The 23,372-nt window shown below is 38.0% G+C and overlaps 1 protein-coding gene across 1 annotated transcript in view; it reads left to right on the top strand.

The window, feature by feature from the left end:
• Window positions 1-23,372, top strand: part of LOC101881597 (ubiquitin-conjugating enzyme E2 E2) — a 206,667-nt gene that overhangs the window by 168,165 nt on the left and 15,130 nt on the right. Inside the window, exons 4-5 of the mRNA XM_034067852.1 lie at window positions 782-914; window positions 14,260-14,407. Coding sequence (XP_033923743.1) covers window positions 782-914; window positions 14,260-14,407 — 281 coding nt within the window. The remainder of the gene's footprint in view (window positions 1-781; window positions 915-14,259; window positions 14,408-23,372) is intronic.

Here is a 23,372-nt window from a genome sequence, read left to right as displayed (position 1 = left end):
AATGGACCATGTGGGTGAGAGATTTTTCTTGTTTCAGCTACAGGATTATGTTTTGTAATATCTCATAATATTGTTTCAGTACTGTGTTTTTAAACAAGGACATTGAATTTAATGGTTGAAGTAGATGATATCCAGAGTTCCCTTCCAACCGTAACAATTCTGTGAATCTGTAACATCTTAGCCTGCTTCCTGTTTATAATATTTTTCAGATAGGGTAACATTTGCAGAGAAAACCCCCCTTCTGTAGTAGAGACTGAATTAGTAACTTAGAAAGTACATCCGCAAGGTTGTTCGTACCCTGCTCAGTCTTTAGTACAGTCTGTGCTGTATAATAATGTGTGTAATTACACTGCTATTGACTGATGAAGTAGGTGGATGAAGAGGTAGGTGAAAATAGGATGGCTTCTGAGGCAGGGCGGTCACAAGACATCTCAGCAAAGTCTCTGCTATCCTTGCACTGTAAACACTTTACATCTGCCTACTAAAATATTTGAGATGATTCAGTTGGGAATTTTTCTGTGCTTATTTGAATAATTTATAATGTGATTTTAATACTTCTTCCTGGCTGAATATATCACTTCACTGATAGAGCTTAGGACACCAGTTATATGTTTTATCCAGGACTAACTTAATAAATGTGATACACAATTTTAACTTGTAGTGATAAAAGATACACTCTTCTAACTTGCAAAACCAGCGGTACTACCAGTAGAGTGTAATTGATGGAGTATATTCCTGATTGTATGTAGTTATTATGTTATATTTTTGTTTTCTATTGTAGTGCTGGACCCAAAGGAGACAACATTTATGAATGGAGGTCAACTATACTGGGGCCTCCAGGGTCTGTATATGAAGGTGGAGTTTTCTTCCTTGACATTACCTTTTCACCGGACTATCCTTTTAAACCACCGAAGGTTAGTAGGAGGATATTAGAAGTTTGATAGGAGTCCTCTCTTTGTGATATTTTTGTCTGTGTGGATGTTGGTGTATCATTGTAGGATGAAACTTAAAACTTTCAAGGCAATAATGAATATTTAAACTGAGCATTTTGATGGAAAGTATTTAAGTAACTGCCTAAAGTTTGCCTGTATCTTGCCAGTTTAGCTGGGTGGGTATGGATTTATTTAGCAAATTGTTGTATAATTTCCAGCAGTTATTTATTTGATTTGGATTTGTTGCTAATGTGAAAGCATTTATATTTGAGTTGCACCCTTTGTAAGCAGCTGAAGATACTTAATCTTTCCTGTTGACCCTTATCATTCACCAGGGGTCTATGGCAGTCTGACAAAAATATACACCTTTTGCACTACTCCATATAAATTACTTCTGCAGATGCAAGATACACTATTATTTGTGATCATTGCCTTACATCACTTTACTGGAAGAATGTAGAAATATGGCAGCATGGGCAAGAAACCAGACTGAAAGACATGAGACTTACAGAATTCCTTACAGATTGGTTTCTAATGCTGTTAATAATGACACTAATCAGAGACATAGAACTGTATCAATATGATGATGGCATAGCCATGATTGAGTATGCTCAGAATATCAAACGGGAAAATCTGGAAGACCAGAAAAACAGAAATGGGATTACATGTGGTGGTGCAGAGTGTTACTGATAACCAGTAGTAATAATTACGAGGGGGGGTGGGGTTATCTCAAAACTGGGCTTTATTGGGGGGTCACAGGATTATTTCAAACCAATTATCTAATGCATCTATAAAGAAGGCACATCCTTAAGATGCATCCTCTGGCATTGCCTGTAGTGATAAGGAATTACCAATGTCTTATATGTGACACTTGTAAAACCTTATCTGGAAGACAGAGTGCAATTCTTAACGCATATTCACTAACAGGAACAGAAACTGGGAATATTTACCCTTCAGGGCTGTTAATAGAATCAAATAAATTGATGGGTCTGTCTTTTATGAAACAAAGTGGAAAGCAGTGAATTGTTAACCTTGCCAGCATGGAGAGTGAGGGCCTGGAACAGCTCCATGAGAGGAGCTATGGGAGCAAAAATATTTACCTACTTTTTAACACATTTCTGAAAGTGTTGGTATGCCACACTGGTCCATAATAAAAGAGTACTGCATTAAAGCAGAGAATAGATGATGCTTATTTGATTACCAAGAGTACACTGTTGAAAGAGAAGCATTTATAAACAGAACTGTAATGCCACTGTAGTAATATTTGTAGTAGTTAGCATTGATATTATCAGGAAAAGTTTTTAAAAAGAGAGATGTGAATTCAAAGTACTTGTCATTCTGTAAATTGGACTTTCCCAGCCAATGACCTAAACATTGGTTAGTACAGCAGTATTAGAGACGGTCTAACTTTGCTACCTTTTAGTCTTCCAGTTTAGGGAAGCTTTGAGTCTTACAGGGGTTGTAGACCTTGTTGACTGCACATTTTCTGATTTAGGTAACTGTGATTACACAGTGAAGAAAGACATTGAAACATTTTTAACTTTTTCTTCAGTTAGTTAAAGCTTTGGACACACTGAGCTGGGGCAATGCACTATTCTTCCTTCCTCCCTCCCAGCCCAAGCCAGTCCAGGTATCTCACTAACTATACAAGGTCTGTATTAACAGGTCCATTTTGTTTACTTCTTTGTTGGTTTTATTTTGTTTGTAGTAGCTGTAATGCAAGGGTCGCAAATTAAAATTATGTTATCTAGGGGATATTGGCATATGCACTATATTGGTTATTTGGTATAAAATAGAGCATGGTCCAAATCTAATATGTAAAGAACTAGATCTGAAAGACAAGTTGGAGGGATACATTTTGTCATTCTCTCTGTTGAATCTGTTGAGTGTTGAGGCAATATGCACAATAGGCATCCTTTGAAAATAGAAGGTGAAAGTCCACTGTTTCATTGTGAGGTGAGGATTTTGTCAGTCCGCACTCAGTTGTGTTTGGTGACTGTGTTATTTTGAGACATGAGTAATGTAACTGTGCATTACTTATTAATGAAATATCAAGCAAAGAGGTGGTTCTTCTGCTTTGTAATAGATTGTTGTCTGCCTTTATCTTGATGCCAATTGTCATTGTAAGAAATGTGTGCATATAAATCATATGAAAATGTACTGCTTGATAAAGGATGAGAGAGTTGATGATGGCATATTGTATTACTAAAAGGCCAGTATTTGTGATGAGGGAAATTGTTATCTGTAAGAAAGTAATGAGTACATGAGCACAGGGGCTAATGTCAGATACAACTGATGCTGCTAGCATATTTTGTACACATGGATTCTTATTCTATTCACTTCAGCCACTGCTACAAATGACCCCTATTTTCAGTCCTGCTGTAGGATCTCTCAAACTGTTGCTATTTCATTGCACCTATTTTCCAGACCCTATGATACTGATTCATAGGTGAAATAGTTTGTGAAATCTGTTTAATAAAGCAATATGGAAAGATGAGTGTCATAAGGTAGCTGCTGCCTGTCAGTATTGTTGAGATATGGTAGATAAATATGTTCTTCACACGCTCATTTCTAGCAAAACAAAGTATGTAGACTGTTATATATGGCCTCGCTGTATAGCACTATCTGTGTCACTGGATACGGACATTTCTTCTCCATAAAATTTGTGATAATCAGTGCTGTTCCCAAAATATGTTCATGGGTCCTAGGGTTATGGGAATAGATCATCTTAGATTTTTTTTCTAAGAATAGTCCCACTCCTTATGGCTCTATCATCTTAAAGAGTATAAAGTACAAGACTGTGCAATGTACTGAGAAAGACATAAAATGTATTCCTGAGTGTTGGCAAGATTACCTTCCTGTAAGTACATAGTAGAAAGGGTCCAATTCAGATTTATCTCTATGACTGAATTTATAAATTACTCCTGAGACTTCTGTGGGCCATTTTCATCCCACTTTTACTATGAAGTAAGGAAACATTTAAATGAGTACTGTCAAAATTGATCTTCCAAAAATGTGACCACAAAAGACCTGGGAAGAAGCAGAAACTGTATTTCCCAGATGCAATCACTTGACCCAGCCTGAGATTCCAAAGGCAAATGCCCCTGTCACATAATATAGTTACTCTTAAAGGGCCTAATCCAAAGTGTATTAAAATCTGCAGAAAGATTTCCACAATCCCTTTTCCTTATCCAGTGTCAGCTGTTGTTCACTCTGTTGTGCACGTGTATATTGCACATGGATGTTAGGAAAGGTAAAATAATTTAAAAAAAAAAGAAAAATATATTGAAAGTAGGTTCTGGATAAGTGTCTTTTTTATTATTATTATAATTTAAATACACTTATAGTGTGCCATTGTTTGGTTTGTATTGTACAAAGTTCTTAGTATTTTCTAAGCAATCCAGGTTCCTTCTATAAACACTGTTCATGCCTATTCTGATCATTAGGAACCTGCTGCATATTGAAAAACATTAATTAAAATAAAGTTAAACATCTGAGAGCACATTTGCACATGGAGAAAAGATGTTTGACTTACATTTTAGGGTATTTTTTAACAAATGTACAAAGTAATTTCAATTTGTTCTTCTAGATAGTTAGCCTGTCTTTATGACATAAAAGACACTGAATCACACACTTGTTCAGGTTTTATTTAAACAGAGAAAAAATATCCATCCAAAACTTTCATTTTTATGTATTCAGCTTTTACACCTTTGTAGCCTTCAACATCTTCTTAAGATTTGCAAGTTTTATTTCTATTATTACATCCCGTAATTAACTTGTGTGGTCCAGTTCACATTCCTAGTTTTGTCTAGCCAAGCATCACTGCCATCAGGTTGTACCATCTAGTCTTTCCCCTACAGGACCATCATAACTTTTTGTCTGTTTTTACCGGTCAGTGTCTCTTTGAAGTTAAGCATAATATCAAATTAAGCTATTCTTCACCAAAAGAGAGTATACCATGTGGTAAAGAATATAATTTGCTCTCATGGTATTCATTGTTTTCCCCTTTGAAGTCAGTCTGTTTCTGTGTTTCAACTTTGTCTCATGCCTTGAAACTGGACTCCAGATTTTCTAAGCCAGAGGTCACTGACCCTTTCAGCTCTGCTTTCCTTTTAAATCAGTGGCATTTGGCTTCACTCGCAACTGCTGCACTCTCATGCAGAGGAGGGAGTTGTTCTTCCCCAAGACCAGTTTATCTGTGTGTGTGATGCAGTAGGAGTGATGGAGGGCCCATCCCGCACTAACGCCAATTTATCTCTACCACCAGAACACACAATCTTTAGAAGAGCTCATCTGAGAACTGACAAATTACCTTTGGCTTTGTGGGAGGCTCTAATCAATTAAAAGTATTTCCTCAGCTCCACTGTGAGGAAGCTTCAAAGGCATTGCAGAAATTAGCTGAACGCCCAGTTGGCTGAGTCAGCAAGAAAGTGGGCAGCCTGAAGAATCGCTGTTCTCCTTTCAGCTGTGTCCTAAGTATCACATTGGTTTGATGAGATGCCAGATGAGAGGAAGGTATGGAACAAAGTGAGGCATAGATGTAGGCATAATCTCACCTTCTGCTAAAGGCCAGTTGCTGCTGAAGCTTCAGACTTGGTCACAAGCTGAGGTTTCACTTCAGCCCAAAAATACAGCATCTTCCTTATAGTGAAGTGGGCTGAGGAAAGGAGAAAGCTGTGCCCTGTTCAGAACAGCCACTTAAAGAAATAAAAATGCTTAGATGGCCTGCCAAGGAAATAATCTTACGTTTCTCCAGTGCCTTAATGACCTCTCAACCTTTTTCAGAAATCCCATTTGAGATCTTTTTTTCCTGCTGTCTTCCTTTCATTCTTAATGAACTCAGAGAGTTCATTCCTTGCCTTTAACAAAGGAAAGTTCTCTCTTCTCCACTGTCTCCTTCTCTGGGATATTGAATGGGATATATAGCTACACATAGATAGATGTCTCTTGTGGTGTGTGGGTGTGTACATCTGTGGGTGTATTTGTATATATGTATATATACAGACATGTATATGAATAGGGGATATCACATCTTTTAGTCAGCCTGATATGACAGGAAGAATTTCAGCTCAGTTGTGTCCTCAGTCTGCATAAGAAATCAGTGAATTCCCCAAGTATGCAAGCTTTTGATCTGAGGTCCTTTAAAGTTTAGCCATCACAACAAATTGACACTGTCTTTATATACACTATAATGATTGAAGGAAGGACAATAATTTCATTGCCCTGCATACTGTCCCTCTGGAGCAGGAAGCCTTGACAAATCAGGAAGCTATACCACAGTCTTTCATACAGGTGTTTGTAGAAAAATGAATGCTCTTCAAGAGAACTTCCCCCCCCCCAGGAACTGTCAGTGCAGTGGTGTCTGCATTTTCATTAAGAATAATGTTTATTAATAACTTCTCATATTTGACTGCATTCAGTCTATTACCATGTCAATTCAATTTAGCTGTAGCTGATACAATATGGATGTACCTATCATCATCCTAGTACTCTGCTAGCTTTATTTTTGAATTTGAGTAATTTATAAAATCTCTTAATCCCACCTCTACAATTAATCTTGCTAGGGACTTTAATCTCAGATGACTGAAAAATGGTTTGAAAGACCTGAAAGCTGCAATATGCTCTATCACCTTTAAATCAAAATTAAAATAACAGAAAACTCCATTTCCTCCTTATAAATCTCCTAGATCTATCAAGTGACTGAAAAATTGTTCTCAGCATTTGAAAGCTTAGCTGTTTTAAATCAATGGCTGGGCTGCAAGGAGGTCTTTTTCCTTTGTAAATATAATGCAGTGTCTATAGAATATTAATCATGTCTTCATTTTTTACATGTAATTGTCATATAGTACCGATCTCTAGGCACTAAATATCATTATGTGGAATCCTTCTCCTGTGGCAGAAACTTTCTACCTACTTCATAAATTCAACCTTACGTACAAAAGGCAGTTCTTTTTTGTTTCTGGCTTCCACTCTACTTTTCCACATCTTTTATATGTGATCAGCTGTTAAGGACACTTTTATTCACAGTGTAATAGAAAAACGCTGCTTACTAAAATAGATGAGGAGAAATAAGCATGCCCTGCTACTTCTAACCTAAATTGTTAAAATGAAACTTACAAGGATGACCCACACTTTAACTCGCATATATCACTATTAATGCAATTTGCATTTGAAGCTTTCAACCTGAAGTACAGCCTATTTGATCATCGCTATTTGCAACCAGTTGCAACTCAGTTGCAATTAATGCAGGCTTCTGTCTACCTTCTCTTCTCTGCCCTCCCCAATACTGCCATCATTTGACTAGGCTTAAAATACAGTGGTCTCCTGTCACTGTTATCCCTTATGTTCATTTGCCTCATCATACTTCTCTCATAGCCTCTGTCACATCATATTAGCTCTCAGTGCCCTACTGTGCTGCTCTCAGCTTTTCCCAGCTGCCTCCTGCCCTCCCCATCCTCCTCCTCCTGATCATCTGTTGGTCCCTCGCCTGGCACATTCCCACAACGCTGCCTTTCCCAGCCCCCTTGCTGTGCCTCCGCACTCCCTTGTCCTTCAGCCAGCCTTGCTATTTACATCTTCTTGCTGAGAGCAGCCTATATGGATCCTTCATCCATAACTATCAATGCAATTGGCAGGTTTTCCCAGCAAGCAGAGCCTTTGGATGATTGTGGGCAGAAGTCAGATGGACAGAAGTGTTTGAGAGGCGAAATGGACAGCTTACCACCAGCACACTGTTGTCAGAGCTAGCAGTATCAGCTTCAGTCCTGCTCTTCTCAGGCCGGCTCTTCCCAGGCATGAAAACTGTAGTGTGAGGTTCCTACGCTTGTAGCACCTACAGTGAAACTCAGTCTGTTCCATAGGTCCTGTATCTTCAGGTAACGTTGAGCCTATAGGGCAGCATGCAGCAGTACAGAGCTCCGGACAGGTGGCTTCTTAAGAAACTTCAATGTCTATCAAAAGAACAGATTCACAGAGGTGTAAAGTGGTTGACAGAGATGCCAGCAGAAATATGTTAAGCTGAAGAAAGGATCAATAACTACTTTTTATTGTAAATAAATGGAAAAGTCACATTTGATAGGGCAAACCATGTAAATCTCTGAGATTTCCTTTGAATTTGGCTATCTGATAAATTGTCTAGTAATTGCCAAATTGAATTGCCATTTCTTCTAATGAATGGCCTTATTTTTCTCTCTCTGTTTTTAATATACTATTTTATAGCAGCCGTTTGTATTGATTTATTTAGTCTTGATGCAATTGGCTCTGTCCAACTAAATTCTTCCTAGTTTCTCTCTCCAAAACTTAGGTGGTTCATAATTTATTCCTATTTCCTATGAATACCCAGCACACAAAGCTCCTCAAAAGGGACTGTAAAGGCATCTTATGGAGAATATGTTCTGCCTCACAACACTGGTTTGCATACTGCCTGTCAAATATATTTTCAAAAGAGGACTTGTGATGTCTATTGGACGTTTCAGAAACTACATAATTCTGCCATATCACACGTTTTACTACTGTGTAAAATCTACATGATCCAAAAATACATCATCAACACTTTTTCTTGTTCTCTTTTACAAGCAGATGTATAATGCAGATGTGAGAGAAAGAATTTTATGTGCATTATTACTATAGAATAAGAGCAGATGAACTGATTAGGACTGAAAAATTAGGTTTGAGGTCAGTCTGCCTCGAACTTCTCATGTAGGGAGCTCCTAAATACCCAAAGGCTATTAAAATTAGGTGAGGATAAAAAGACCAAGATTACTTACAATAAAGTTTAGGACTTGAAGTACCTGACACAGCCTGCCTCCACTGCTTGAAAAAACTAATGTGCCTCCTTACAGAAGCATAGCAGAGTTAGGAAGAACAGTAAACACCAGACATTGCCTTTCACCTGTGATACGAGATCTTTTTCATCTGGAATAAAAGTGTTGCTATGTGCTAGGCTTCCTCATATTTAGGTTAGAAGAGCTGGATTGTGTTAAAGCAAAAGTGAAGGAGTACTCTGGCAAACAGAGAGACATACATGCATGTAGGACAATACAGCCTGTGTGCCTTAAACTACGAAAGGGAGGATTTACTTTATTAAATGGCCAGTAAATCTTAAAGAAATAAATTTAATCTCTATAAGAGGACTTTGTTGCTAACTTTCCATATGGAATTACTAGTTGTAAGAAAGGTTATGCTGATCAAAATCGTTTTATAAAAACTGATATTGACTGTCAGAGAAAGCTTTTGATGCATTGCATCTTACAATATTGTTTCTATCCTGAATGTCCCTAACCCAAACAGTAATCCATTTCCCGTGTTCTCTCTTGGTTTTCCTTTATTTTCAGAAAAAAAGTTTACAATTCAGGGTAATTGTTTATTTGCCCTCTCAGGTACATCAAAGATTATCAAGGTCCCTTTTAATATTGCTGTGCTCACTCAAACTATTTTTCCCCTACTACAATCTGTTCAATGAGACAGTGTGAGCAGTTATGCAACTTTGTAATTACCATGAATATAATGAATAATTACTCACTTTGCATACTGTTTCATTTTCAGCAATACTAAAGGCTCACTCGTGTCGATGGTATTATATCCCATTTAAATTGTTGTCACTTCTGGCTACCTATCTCTCTCATGGTGCATTTTGCTACAGAAACCTAGAGTAGTCTGCATATCAGACTTTTCTGGAGGTCAAACAAAATTAATTACAATTTCATATTTCCTGGTAATGCAGGTGACATTTTCCTCAATAAAATAAACTATAGCTATTCCTTGCCAATTGAAATTGGATGTGAACAAGCTTTTTTTAAGAACTGGGTGAAGTTCATTTCTTTGCATGTATTTAAATCGTGCTCTTTAGTAGTGAGCATCATGTAGTCAGTCATTTGTAATGCCCTTTCTGTGATAATCTACTAAGTATCTCAACAGTTGTTCATGTGCATACTACAAATCTATAGTTAAAAAACAGAGGTGGACCACCTTGTCTGAGAAATGCAGCCTCAGTGCTGGGTATAGATAAAATGAAGTGCACTCTGCAAGAAATTTGAGGACGCCAATTAATGCAATTGATTACTGCATGAACATTGTGTCACTCATAGCTATAGGTATTTTTCATTTACATTGGTTTAAAGTATTTTTCCAATAGACTAAAGGCCTGATCTTGTGTTTATTATTCTCTCTATTGGACCACACAAATCTATTGCTCACGAAGTCTGACAAACTGAGATAGGAACTGCTTACCCCATCCTGAGCTCCATGAATGTCATCATAAATGGCATCTTATTTTTTAATATATTTATAACCTTTCCTGTATGCAGTATAGCTTCTTCCACTTCAAGTAGTGTCACTACAGTTTTATTAAAACGAAACTCCTGGGGAATATTTGAGGAAGACAGAAGTTTCATCTCAGGCAGGCACACAGGATTACATCCTTATAAGAATTTAAAGACTTTGAAAGGAACTTCCCAAAACCGCAGGGTTGAGAGCCCTGGGATTTCAGCCCTGCTTCCAGTGTTGGCCAAGCAAAAGGGGTTGGTTTTGTTTATTCTTCTGTTGACTCTGGGAATCTTTCATCTTTCCCTACACAGACACCTGTCTCTGAATCTCACAACGAAGGTTAAGCACGTTAATGCCAATGCTCCAGTGTTTGGGGTTAGACCTCATATAGGAACATTTGGTGCAAAAGAGAGATAGTGAGTGATTTTAGAAGTACATCATGCTGGAAAACTGGTGTTTAAAATCACTCTGAGATCCAGGAGTGATTTATCTTGCCTACAACCAGTTGCCTCCACTTGCTCAACTGAAATCCATCTCATTCTACCCAGGTTTTATAAGCAGTGGGGTTTTAGTTCTAAAACTTATTCAGTGAACAGTCAGCCATAGCTTTACATGTACTTCTTTTCTCTCTAATAGTTTTTTTCAGATAACATCATTTTCTTCTTAGAGCCTGAATAAAAGGGGTGGTTTATTTATTTAATTCTGATTTACAGTATTCAGAAGGGTTTAGCAATCAGCAGTAAACAAGTGAGTTTATTATTGTTTACTTCAAAAACTTAGTATAAATTCCTTATTATTACCTTTCAAAAGCTTGTTTATAGAACTCTTACAGTTTTCAGAAGATAGTCCCATTTTTCACTATTTCCTGTAATTCACATTTTCCTGCCCTGCACTTTTATTCAACAAAAATGAGATACTCTCTTAAAACAGCAGAATCAAAGAGAATAAAATCCATAGGGACACTTTCAAAAAAAGAAGATAAATTACTCCTCTACCATTCAGTTGTCTGAGGATAACTTCTATACACCCACAATGTCCCTTGAGCCCCTGCGTGTGGTTGTTTAGGAGTTTTCATTAGGGGATAAATAGAATTAGAGTGCATCATTTATAGGAACCATTTAAGTGTCATCAAAGGTAAAATTATGACTGCAATAAAGAAAATGTAGCTCCCCTGGAATGATATTACCAATTGGTTTCTCTCCACACCTATCATGAGAATGACCCTGCATAGCTTTAAAATGTGGGTATGGTAAGCACGACATCCAGGAAGTTACATGTCAGCATTTGCCACATTAGCTGCAATTTGAGGCAATACCTGGTCGAGGAAAGCAATATGTCATCCCAGTTGTACTCTGTGCTGCTTTAGGATAAGAACATCGTTACCTGCCACCATCTGTCCATGGTTCCCAGCGTATTAAGGCTGTTGTTAATACAGCTTCTTTTGAAATTCTGAAAACTTATATGTTGCCATTAGAAGGTCTCTGTATTTAAGCAGGCATTTTAAAGTGCATTGGAATGTTTGGTGAGTTAGTAACATACTTGTCAGCGAAGAGCAGCAACCCTCGTCTCCTGAGTGGGTGCCTTCTTCAGCATCACGGGTTTAAGATGTGCTCATTGTGAAAAAATGCTGCATTTCAGGTCTAAGTGTTTGCTAACAATAGCTTTCCAACTACAGAGAGGGTAGCCCACCTATATTTATCCACCATATAACCTAAGATGGCAGTGGAGTGTTAAACAGTTTATAAAAGACATGAGCAGCCTCCATTGATCCCAGTGGCTCTCTGAATTCCCAGTATCCTTGCTTCAATGCTTTAAAAGCAACTGCAGTAGGGGAGCATGTGACAATGTGTCTGTTGTCTTAGTTGACAGCAAAACACATTAAAATACAGGCTCAAATTGATGGCCTTCTTTTAAGCAGGTTAGAAGCTCAGACTGACCTGTCTGTAAATAATTTAGAGGTTATAATTTAATCTGTGCAATGCATTCAGTGTGTTTCCCCTACATTTGGGGGAAACACATCTTACTCCTCAGTGTATTCAGATACCACTGAATAAAGTCTTCACATTTTTCATCATGGAAACACCTTTTCATCAGGGAAAGCACCTTTGTTGAGGAAAAATAATTAAGCAAAAACTTTATTCCAAAAGTGTTCTGTGAAGTAAGCATACAATACTGGAAATTAAGTGGATGCTGAAGTGTTTGCCTAAATCTTGGGACATGCTGCTAAGAGGCATTCCCTGATTTTCTTGTATCTCAGGTATAAGAGTACCTGGAGTTAATCTGGGGACTTAATGAGCATTGACCTATAATTCACAGGATGCTCCTCTACACCAGCTCCCTTTGTGGGCACTTACAACAGGCAGTTTATGTAAGCTAGTTTACCATTTTCCTGTATTTATAACCCTCCTTATTTAAAATAGCTTCCCTTTGTAGGTGAACATGTAATTTAATCCTTAAATGCTATCTCCTTGATCCTGCAGAAGACTTCCTTCACTCCAAATGCTGAATGTGCTTGGACTCTAAATGGGGGTTGGGAATAGATCATCTGCCTATAGCATTTGGATGAATTTAACTCATTGTGCCAGAAGAATTTTAAATTCTCATAAAAAGCCTAGAAATGAAGCACTTAGGCTGGAAAACAATAAATGAAACACAACTGTACGGGGAAGAAAGGAAAGAACCTACAGATATGTAGAGTATGGAGTAGCAAAGTATTAAATTATCCTATTAATTGGCAATGCCTTTAGACATAAATGCATTTAAAAACTGGTTAACTTGCTTTGTTGGGATCTTTGTTAACAGAGCTCACTGGTGCATGACAGTGAACTCCGAAAGTGCTTTCCCAGATTTATGTCAGAAAGTACTAATAAGAGAATGTGTTTCTTGTTTAATGTAGTGATTTAATACCTGAAATCTACTACCTTTTCTTTCTATTATTTTGTCAAAGCTGCTTGATTTAATCTGAAGGGGAAGATTTTTTCAGTGTGTTAAAGAATGGGTGTTTTCTAATAGAACTAAACCAGGTACTGTGTATTTCCCTTGTATCCTCTCTTTTGCTTACTCATAAGTGGCCTGATCTCAGTCACACTGAAATTGCTGAGATTTCTGATAATCAATAAAATCAGAACAGGGTCATGCCTGCCAGCAGTTTGCATTACTCTCCAGACACAGGTTTGTCTGTGTGGTAGAGCAGGGAGATGCGTAAGTGTGCATAAGCACTCTCAATTATTAGCACTGTCCAACTCTAGTGAAGAGCACAGCTTTCCTAAAGTGGAGGGTGCTTTGCCTACTGTTGTCTTCTGCCTAATCAGCCTCTCTGTTGGCAGGGTTATTGCTAATGAGGTAGAACTCTGAAATGGTATGTCTTCATTTTAGGTGTTACAAAGATGTCATTAAAACCATCTGGTTTGACTTGTCATTTGAGTAGAACTGATGGAGAAATTAGTCCTTGTTGACTCCCAGAAGGTGCTTCTTTAATATTGTCCCTTCCTATGCAGTAGCCCTAGTATTCATTCTGAACTACAAAGTTCAGAGGACTAGGACTTTCATAGCTGAACTTCTTTTAAAATAAAAGGCCTGTTTCTTCAGCTTGAAGCAGAAGCACATCATTCTGGACTAGAAGAAGTAATCTCCTCTGTGTTTTGTTGCATATAGGATAACCTACCAAACAATATAAAATGGATACAGAAAACCTCAAAATTAACTACCAAAATATGTTTGTAAGCAATCCTACTGATTCATCTGTAATTTAAAATTTGAAAATAAAAGCACTTTATTTGAGCAGCCTTTCTCAAACACACTTCACTTTCTTTTTCCAAAGGTACTGATGTGATGTCTCCACTTTTTTTTTTCTAGCTTAATCTATTGGGTGAAAAAATGAACATATGAAGTCAGTGGAAGAATCTGTCTTTTTATGGCTTGTGTATATCCATATCTTGCCCAGTCTTTAACTGACACTAGCAGAGTACTGTAATTTCAACCAGGAAGGCAGAATATAATTGCTTACTAATTGTGTAATGATTGGCTTGAACACTATTGTACTTAGGCACACTCTCTTTTCTAGGTAACGTTTCGGACAAGAATCTACCACTGTAACATTAACAGCCAAGGCGTCATCTGCTTGGATATTTTAAAAGACAACTGGAGTCCAGCGCTAACCATTTCTAAAGTCCTCCTCTCCATCTGCTCCCTCCTCACAGACTGCAACCCGGGTAAGACGAATTAATGTTCACATACACATTCATTCACAGTTCATATTCAGTCAGCTACTAGGACATGGTCAGTGCACTGCTTTACTACGACCTACTAAAAAAAAGACAAAAATGTGAATTTTATATGCCATTTATTGAGATTAAGACATAGTATATAAAGAAAGCACAATTTCAGGAGCTCAAATGCATTTTTAGTACTTGGGAATAAAAATCTTTTAATTCAGAAAGTTTAATCAGTAGAAAATACCGTGTACTAGGCACTAATTTGGACATTCCAACCAGGATATTAGTACTAAGAAATATTAATGAGTTAATAAATATTGAAAAGGAAAGCTTTCATTTAAATATGCTGATAATATGGTCTCTGAAAAGAATATTAATAGTACTGACAATGATAGATGTCTAACACAGACTTTACAAATAATGAAAATTAATTTAAATGAGGTTTATTCAATATCCTGGACAGCCATTGTGAGTATTCAAAGCAAGCTGTCATTCTTATTAAGTAGCATAGCACTTAACCTCTCCCCTCAGTTCTTTTAGATTTGTTTTCTGCCATTGACCACTAGCTCTGTAATTTTCACTTTCTCTTACCCTGTTTACCAGTAGATGATTCTGACTGTAACGCTGAAAAATATTAGTATATAGAAACTATTAAAGAATCATTAAAGAAAAATTATCTGTTTACATGTTGTGAGGTTTGCTTTTTGTTGTACATGTCAATATTTTTTTTTAATTTACCATCTAGTTTTTAAACCTTTAAGTAAGCTTCCTGGTTTTAAAGTTTTCCCCATACCCAAAGGGCTAAAAATTCCTTTGCAAAAGGCTGCATGTGAGATTCTTGTGTAATCAGGGCTGAATCTAAAGCTATAACAGAAGACTGGAATATTTCAAAGCTCAAAATAAGGCAAAAGTGGTAAAAAATGCAATTGTCTTTATTTTCATGTGGGTTTGTTAATCTATATAGCATTAAAACCTATAGCGTTCATTCCATCTAAGAGCTTGGAGCGGTATTGGAGCCCTGTGTTACCATTTCAGGCACATTTATTTCAGGTGTATTAGATGCTCTTTGCATTACTGAATCTGAAAGATTGATTCCTGGCAGTGTCTACCCCAGAATAGAGGTGTTTGTAGGAAGTCAGGTGGATTGATAATAGAAGTATAAAGAAAAGAAAATGAGTATCTGCTAATGCATTTTAGAGACCAGATGAAGAAACAGAGACACTACAAAGCTATGTTGGGATTTAGAAACTGGCAATAACTCTCTTATGGTCGCCTCTCTTTAGAGGGATACAGTCAACTTGAAAGCCACTTTCCAGCAGTGATTTGAAATCTACTACCTCTGCGTCTGACTCTTTTTCTTTCCCTTAGACAATTTTTTCAGAAGCTGTCAACAACAGCTGTAGCAGACCAAGTGTTTAAGGGGAACACTGGAAAGTGTTACCCATTCTATATCATACTATGCACAAGTTAACGTACTAAAAATGAGAAGTTATTCTTCTCTTTACTGTTTCGGTTAGCAGCCATAAGCATTGTCCTGATCATAGTAAATAAAAAAATATGATGTTTCGTTTTCAAATGTTCTCTTTAATTACAAACTAGGTTGGGATTTTGTTACTGATTCATGTTAAAATTTTGCTATGATTTTGTGAGGAATTAATGCAATTTCTTAATTTATGTTGTGAACTTCCCTCTCATGAGGCACTGCTGGCAGATAGCTGTGAACTGCTGAGTAATTTTTGCCTTCCTTTGAAATTGCCTGTTTCATGTTAAATACTTTTTTATTAAAAAGTGAACTTTGAATGTTGGCTACGTCCAACAGAAGGCTTACAAAATCTTACAGGTTCTTACTTTTCAGCATATTACCTAATATGCTACATCTTGTTCTGGTTGTGCTGACTCTCCCATTAATTTTTAATGGTATTTTATCATTAACAAATGATTGGTTCCTTGCCATCCAGATTGGACATGATGGATGGATGAATGGATAGATACAGAGATAGACAGATAGATAGATAGATAGATCACATATATATCACTGAGATATCACTTAAATATATCACACATATATGTACATATACAGATATAGAAACATGTATATACGTATTTTCCTCTCAGCTGGGAATAATTTTCTAATCCCTCAGTCATCTCTTCATCTAACTAGTCTGCCCCTTTCTAAAGGCAAAAACCCAACAGGCATCTTGATTTGATAAGCAACTTCAAGCTCTTTGTTCACCATTCATCAGCCAAAAGGAGATCAGGTCAAATGGAAAGGAAACACTGAATCTCCCACAAACATAAACACTTGGGATGGGCAAATTTTCCACCGCTGGCCACTCTGAAGGGAAAAACCAAGTATCAGTTACCCCCTAGCCTTACATTTATGCAAATCTTCCGTAGAACAACAAATAGCAGTAAGAATGGCAGCTAATTAACCCTCAGTCATACACAGTGATTAAACAGAGCTGGAGCACAGCTGCAGCTTCATTGGCAAGCGCTGCTATTCTTCTCCAACAGGCTGAGCAAATGAAAAGAGGTATTTGCTCCTGCCGCTCCTGTCATTCACACAGTAATCTACAAAAGCCACGGAGAGAGTCTCTTTCCTCCCCGGTTATACATCACTGCTCTTTGTTCCCTATCACTCCAGGCAGGAGCGAGTTTTTACTTTTTAAGCAAGCAATACAATCTTTTACTCATAAGCTGTCTCGGGCCCTTCAGTCCTATTATTATTAATTGTCTTTATTTTGCTTGGCAGGATCAGCCAGTAAACTGTGTTAATGAAATGTCTGAATTTTGTAACAGCTGGCTTACTTTTTCATGGGGGGAAGGGGTGCCGTAGGGTTTGTGTTTGAGTGAGCATGTGTGAATTATCTGGGAGTGTGAGGGAGCCAACTGGAATAGTATCAGAGAGATGGGAGAGATGATGGGATACACTGGCATTCAACCCGGATTTTGGTATTTTTCTTTAAGGTGGCACTCCAGGGCACAGCATGCATCTCTTTCTACAAAGCAGGACCCCAATCCTGTAAATATTTTGGCATGTGCATTAGCAACCCTACCAAATGGGATAGATACATTCATCTGCGTGAAACCGAGTGTGTCGAGTTCTCATAGGCGCTGTGGTTGAGTGCTGAAAGTATTTACTTTCAGTGATAGCTGCTACGACTTGCCTACATGCCTGGTTAGTTGTTTCAGAATAGCTCTATGTGTGGACACTCCCCTCTTTGAAAATGTGTTAAGTCAAGTAATGAAAAACTTGTACTTGGAGTAAAAGTCAACTGTACTTTAAATATTCAAGCAGAGCCCAGGGAGTGAATTCCCACCCTGCCTTAATCCAAATGAGCTTTCGAGTGTGGATAGCCCCTGAGGTTTTGTGGCTTTACTGAGCTTGAAGTGTGAAAACAAATTAATTATTTTTCTATTTAGAAAGCTGATGATGCTGATGTGGGTTAAAATACTTGCTGTTCTCAACTGGTCATTGCCACCCCTGCCCTTGCCGAAGGTTACAAGTCCAAGGAAAATTCTCATTTGCAAATGCTTCAGAGAAAATAAATTGAAACACCAACAAGGCTGCACTTCAACTTTTTTCTTCATGTGGCCTCCTTCTTCACACATTCAAAGTCTGAACTTGGCTGGCCTGATTATCCCCATCCCCAGTGTCTGAGCCATATAACATTGAATCATATCTGCTTACTAACACATAGCTAAATCTTGACTGGGACATCAGAGCAAAGCCTGCTACATCTCCCTCATACCAGCCTCCTCCTTTTGGTGTCATTTTCTGCCTCTAGCTCCTTACTGTTTTTCCCACACACAAGCTCCACAGTCAGTGGGGATTTTATCCCTTAAATTCAAACTGAATGCTTCAGTGCTGCTCCTGGCCCTCTCCCTGTGTGGCAGACCCTGCCTGACTGCAAGCTCCTGCGATGGGGATGTGCACGGTGGTGCAGGCAGAGCATAAGAGCCACAGGCTGGGATGGGCAATAGCCACAGCATTGCTTTCTCACATATGTGCCTGGTTGGGCTGAACACCTTGCTGAGTGAAACTGCTGAGGGCCTCTATAGAACCTTGCTGCTTTGCTCCTTAGAAACCTCTGCCCAGTTCCTAATCCGAACTGACTCATGGGAATTTTATACCCCCTTGTTTTTAAGCAGCTCTTACCCTATACTGTGACTGTTTTCCTTTTTTTCATTCCTGAAGTATTAATGAAGAACCATCCTCTTTCTCCTGTTCTTTATTTGCTGCACAGTAACCAGACCAGTGTCTGTTAGCCTCCTTCCATAAGAAAAGCTTTCTATTCCCTGTCTTGTCCTTACAGCCCTCTCATGCCCCTGCATCACACTACAGTTATCCTTCCTGAGTATGCCCAACTCGTGCAGAGTTCATGGGGCATGAATCAGACAGACAGACTAACCTGCTCATCATCACTATCATCCAGGTGGAAATATTTACTCCTTCCTATTGAATGTCCCTATCTCACTGGCAGCCCCATCAAAGGTTATTTCTTTCTTAGCCCAGTTATTTTCACTGTTTGTATGTTTTCTAACCCAATTGAGTGAAATGATGGAGAAAGGAAAAGGAAAAAAAGCAAAAAAAAAAAAAGAAGAGAGAGTAAAAGAAAAAGCTTTTGCTAGAAAAGGGCATTAACCTCTGTGAAACGAAATGCACAAACAGCTACCAGCAGTATCCACTTCACCTGGGTCTGCATTAGCCAGATTAATTGGTCTGACTGCTCTCACATACTTCATTGGTGTATTTTATTAACAATGTAGAGATGCTTGTCTCTTTTTATCCTTTAAACCCACCACAAAGTGTGAGACAGTTTGGTCAGTGTTACGTGTACAGTTTGCTGTGAACATAGTTTGAGATTGAAGTGTACAAGTCCTCACAGTAAATGTACTTATAAGAGTAAATGAGCTGGACAAACACTGCTACATTACTTTGATGTGAGCCCCATCAATTTTTAGAGGAGTTGCAGTCGCTCAGCACATCTGAAAAGTCAGCTGCTTATGTTAAAAAAATGTGAACACATATTGTGGTTTTCAGATATAATGTGTCTCAGTTAGAAGTACATGTGCTGTTTTTTACAAGTGCTGTCATGAATCATGAGTTTACTGGATGGTTTCATACTTTGTTAACCCACATTAAGTAATATGGCTATGCATTTTAATTACTTACATTTATCTAAGCATAGATAAACAAAGCCAAACACGATCCTAAGATTATAGGGATCTTTACTTGCCTCACTAAGGGACGTGAGACATGCTTTCAAGCTTTCTTTATATGAATCATCCTTATGTTTTGCCTTTATCTTCCCCAGAAACTTCTTTGTTTTTATTGCAAAGTAGGTGTAACTGGCAGTTTTGGATAACACGCTGTTGTTGGTTTTCTATTGCAATTACAAGTTATCCATGTGGTTAGGCATAATTTAGGTTTACCTAAATTTTCTGCCCAAAAAATATTAACACCCTTACCTGCACCTGCATGAGGGTGCTAGTATTTAGAGAACTATATAAATGGGATTCAGTTCTTATGATTACTTGTTCTTTTTCCTTTTTCTGGGGGGGGGTTGTTATTATCCTAAAGGTTTGCAAGGTTCTGTACTCTTGCTGCTGGTGGTATAAAATCCCAGTTCTGTCATGTTTGGAGAAAAGGATTCAATAGTGTATTTTAATGCATATCTTTGATCCTCAGTGGGATCTGAAACAGCACTTTGGAGAGTGACTTTTCAGCATAAGCAGAAAAGCCCTAAAAACCTGAACAGTATTTGCCCTGATACAAATTACTGCTATCTGTTTACAGGATCTTTGCAAAACAAGAGTAGGTGGGGAGATTTAAGTACAGGCAACATATGAAGGGAAGAATTGAATTAGTGCACTGTCTGGATTTCTCAGTCCACCTTCCTTTCAGCAAGCAGTATACATACTCAAAGGGAAGTTGCTGTCCTGCAATGCCACTGCCCCATCCCTTGGCAGGTTTGCTTTCAGTGGCATTCCCTAAAGCTCGCTGTTGGAATCACTCCAGCCATGGTGCAGAAGGAGGCCCTAAGGTACAAACACAAATGCAACGTGGATAGGTCTGGTGTTTAGAAAGTCGTGGGCGTGTCCACATTTTGAATTTGTGTTAGTATTTGGAAAATATAAGCTTCATCCAAATGCTTGTTTGTAGCGATTCTTTAGTCGCTACTGATATGCATAAGAAGTTGACAGGTAAATTTAGATAGGCCAGTTAAGGAAGCCCCTTGCCACGTTGCCAGGAGTTCCTACCCCTGTAACACCCATGGAATTGTCTTCTGCACAGGAAAAGACTAAGGATTCACTTGAACCCTTTCAAGAAAGCCCCTCTCACACTAGGAGTCAGTAGGAAGCTGACAGTCTTTGTTTTGACACACTCCATTCTCCTGACTCTGCTTTGGACTGATCATCTCATGTACAGGGGCATTAACATCCAAAATTGCCATGGCCACTTACAGAGCAAGCATGTGTCAAGGTTCCACTGGAATAGCTCTGTTTTTCTAGCTGATAAGCTCAGGCCATACTCTAATAGATGTCCACTGTATCAATAAAAAAGATCTATTTTCAGAATAATTGAGAGATTTGAAAGTGTCAGCCTGTCCAAATTGAAAAAAAAAAAAAAGGTTTAAAAATAAATCTAAGGCACCTTAATAAAGGAAAATGTAACATAGCTGTAAAAATAAAATCTGTTCCATCCTGGAGCATTTGGCTTCGAGTGAGGATTTGGCTGACTTGTGGTCAAAGCTCTGCTGTTTGGCTTCCATGTTCAGACTTTAAAGATCTACCCAGCCCCAGGTAATGAAGAACAGGTTCATGGCCCTCACCACTCAACAGATTGGATGTACCTTTTTTCTCTCTGTTTTTCTATATATCTCAATCTAACAAGAAGCCTGTATGTTGTTTATCCTCATCTGCTGCTTCTTCATAGGAGAGGCTGCTTTCTGTCAGTGCCTGTTCCTGTCAGATGTTCCTTCTGCAATTTTTTAGACTTCCCAATTAGCATTCATTTTTTCCCCTCACCCCCAGTTGTGAAGTGAATTTAGAAACTCTGGATGACAGTAAGTTCAAGGGATAAGCCACTTTTCATTTTCCTCATTCTTGTAATTTTTATACTTAAAGCTATAATCTGCACATTTTCTACTCTGAGAAACTTTGCTGGAGAATCCAATCTGATTTTTTTTTCTTCCTGTTTAGCAGCTTTGTTAAGTTTATCAAAAAGGATTCCTACTCCTTCTTGTGTCCAAATGTATTCTGTTCTGGTTGTAATGAAATCTTGTCTCCTTTTAGAACATTTTAGTCAAGACATATACAAGACAGGAAAATCATAAATATTCCTTCTGTAACAATCCAGAGCATTTTTGAGTAGATTTGTCAGATGTGTTGAATATTCTGGAAAATGACTGAAAGAAGTTGGCAAAACAGTAGTTAATTTGTTGAATTTCATGAGGCTGGCTAAGCCGTGCTTCTTTGGTTCTTCCCTGGCACCCACAGGCTACCAGGTGCAACATCGCAGCACAGTACTCTCAGACATAAAACAAAACAATCTCGCTTTGCCATATATCCTTTTTGTAAGCATCAGAGGGTCATGTAAACGAAGAAATTGCTCTGTTGTCTGAGGTTATTTATATTCCGTAGCTTGGAGCTGGTTTTCCCTTTTCTTCAGAGTTTGTACACTGTGCCCTGTCAGGAAACAGGCAGGTTTGTGGGCTAATTTAGCACAATGGAAAATGCTCTCTTTGTATCTGGAGCAAGAAAATACTCCATACCACATCACTCAAGCATGGAAACAAGTAAAAGACAGTAAGCAAAAGAGTGGTGAGGAGTCAATTCATGTAGTAATGTTTTTTTATTTGTTCTAAGTTGCAGCATAACTTTACTGTCCCTTTTTAAATCTTTGCCTTTGATTGTTCCCAAATGAAATGAGGTCACTCTGGAGGCTTTTGCTTAGGAAATACAAAATGTAGTGCCCGGTTGCTCTGCTGCCTTGGTGCTGTTGGACTGGGACAAGAATGGATGGGAGTTTTATAATGAAGGCATCATAAAAAGTTGCCCTAGAGGAGCACGCAAGGAAAATGCAGCATAAAACTGATGGAGTTTGTTCTGCTCTCGATGAGTGCAGAAAAACCACATCAAACATGGGATTACCTTGGGAAAAAAAACAGTCACCATAAACTTCATTTGCATGAGCAAAACAATCTCATCAATTGCAACAGAGTTTTTTTTTGTAGAAATTACCTATTTATCTTTAAATAACGTATGTTCCCCTGCCTGTTCTGTAGAACCTGCTATATATTTATTGAAGTAGTACATACATATTTAGACTGATCGTATCATATATTTTAGAGCTGATATTTACAAAATTTTGATAGTCTATCACTGTCCTCTCTTTCCGTTCCTTTTAAAAGATTCTGCACTATACTATCTATATTACAGTATGCATACAATATTAATTGCTGTCCTACAGTTTGAAACAGTTACTCATATGCTGAGGTGGACACACAGTACCAATATGGTAAAGGCATTTAGGCACCTAAAGATGCCAGCAGACAGCTGACAGGATTTTCAGTATTTCGACAGGATTTAGGCATCTGAAATCCCACAAGGAGCCTTTCTGCACTGCCGGGAAAAGACTTTCTGTATATCTGGTCTTTAAATATTTGCAGACATACACACCTATATGTCTTAAACTCTGTGGACATGATCTATAAACGTGAAATTAAATACATGTAAATGCAAGCAATGCAGCAGCACATTTTAAAAATTGAGCATAGATAAGCATTGAAAGAGAATTAATTTGCCTTGCCATAGAGAGCTGATGAAACATTTACAAGATCTTGTTCTTATCAGTTGACTAAGTCCCCTCAACATGAACTCATGACTGTGGGGATTATTATAACAGCAGGAAAAACATTTGTGAACTGTCATCCCTTTGGTAGTTCTCAGGAAAATA

This window comes from Melopsittacus undulatus, chromosome 1 (assembly GCF_012275295.1).
Source record: "Melopsittacus undulatus isolate bMelUnd1 chromosome 1, bMelUnd1.mat.Z, whole genome shotgun sequence".
NCBI lineage: Eukaryota > Metazoa > Chordata > Aves > Psittaciformes > Psittaculidae > Melopsittacus > Melopsittacus undulatus.
Note: the sequence above shows the minus strand (reverse complement) of the source record. Positions and strands in the feature narration are given on the sequence as shown.